This window comes from Brachycentrus maculatus, unplaced genomic scaffold, assembly GCF_059751285.1.
Source record: "Brachycentrus maculatus isolate JH-2025_06_01 unplaced genomic scaffold, ASM5975128v1 h1tg000012l, whole genome shotgun sequence".
Lineage (NCBI taxonomy): Eukaryota > Metazoa > Arthropoda > Insecta > Trichoptera > Brachycentridae > Brachycentrus > Brachycentrus maculatus.
Genome location: NW_028280766.1, coordinates 1,898,992 through 1,900,686, shown reverse-complemented (window position 1 = coordinate 1,900,686; position 1,695 = coordinate 1,898,992). Strand labels below are relative to the sequence as shown.

Here is a 1,695-nt window from a genome sequence, read left to right as displayed (position 1 = left end):
ACCATTAGTTTGATTTTTTTCATTAACCATTTCACGTATTTTTTTGGATTTATTTTCTAAAATCAATTTTAATGTCCCATAAATCAAATTATTATCTTTGCAACGCCCTTTAGTCCAAAGATGAATGTATTGTGCATTTTATAAGGATTGTTTTCAAGGTATGAATTTTTATGTTGAAATGATGGTGTACATACCCAATTCGTGGATTTTTTTAAGAAGCCGTGCGCACGAACGGTTGTCAAACTTGTACGAGTGTGGGTTTAAAATCCTGAATGTCCTTAACTTTACTGCTGTACGCCTTTTCCTCTTCTCCCTTCTTAAATAATAGATCCCATAATTTGTTCTTCAGATCCTTTCGCATATAGCTGTACATAGCATATACCTTTACCCTAAACTGTTTCATTTATATCACATGTATCCCTTCAAATATATTCTACTCCCGTATTTACGGAATTCAAGACTATAATGCAGTTATATAATAAATGATAACTTCACAACGTCGTTTTTTCATTAAATAAAGTAACTCGCACTGTATACTATTGGGATCAAAGGAAGAAGGAAAAGTGTATTAAATATAACTTTCATTGAAAAATTTATTATGATTTATTATACATTCAGATTTTTCGTCGGTTTCCTCCCTTATAAAGAACAATTTTCATTTATATTTTCCTTACAATAATTTTATTAAAAAAATATCATTTATATAAATAAAAAGGTTATATTTTGATAAAAATAATAGTCGTTAAATTGAATGGAAAATATTGATATTTTATATTATTTGCATTACTGGCATGCACTTGGGTCGCTTTGCTGAAGAACACTGCAAACGAAATTCCTGAAGTTGGTATATGCTGCGGATTGAATATTGGGGTCGTATTTATTATCATGAACAATTGTAGGAACAAACACCATAGTGATCTCTCCAGTTCTCGCTTCTGCATAGGCTTCCAGCTCATCGCCGAACATGGAATCATAGCACTGCTTAGCTTCTGAATCCGTGATTCCGACTTGCCTAACACAGGTGTAGTCTAAATCGACCGAAGACAGGGTCCTGAACTCGCAGTCCATGTATTCTGCCTGCTTGGCCTGATCTTCGTGGAGGATGAAGAGAGCGCACGACTGTAGACGGTTGGCCGTGCAATCGGTGGGTCCAAACTGGCAAGTTATGGACCCATCGCTCTCGCGTTTAGACTTGCCCCATGGAATGAACTCGACGTCCAGACTATCCTGGAACTCCTTGTAGACAGGGTAGAATTGGGTAGTAATGAACCACTTAGTGTCAGAGCAGCGACTCGTGGTGTAGATTGACAACTTCACCTTGTCAGCGCGAGATCCAACATCGTTTTCACCCAGGATGCAGCTCGTCCCAATGATGAAGAATAGAACCACACTTAATGCTTTGAAACTCATCTTTGCGTGTTTCTCTCACGGAATATTGACTTCAAATAAAGCAAAAAGAACGCCATCATAATTTGTAAGTATACTTGTATGCATGACGCTTGTTTTTTTTTAACAATGGAACAATCGTTTATAATATGTAATTAAGGAACGCAACGCACGTGCATGTTTTTATTCAATAACCTTGTTTAAATACTTTACGACATTATACGTACAGCCGCATTATACTTAACTACGAATCTCCATAGAGTTAGAAAGGGTCTTAAAATAGAAGAAGGTACAATACAATTAGAAAAT

The 1,695-nt window shown here is 35.9% G+C and overlaps 1 protein-coding gene across 1 annotated transcript; it reads right to left on the bottom strand.

Annotated features, from left to right (window-relative positions):
- Positions 1-575: 575 nt before the first annotated feature.
- LOC148313440 (GILT-like protein 1) lies at positions 576-1,440 on the bottom strand. The gene has a single exon (XM_088263403.1). It carries the CDS (start codon positions 1,408-1,410, stop codon positions 784-786), a length of 627 nt encoding a protein of 208 aa, XP_088119529.1. The 5' UTR covers positions 1,411-1,440; the 3' UTR covers positions 576-783.
- Between the last annotated feature and the right edge of the window lie 255 nt (positions 1,441-1,695).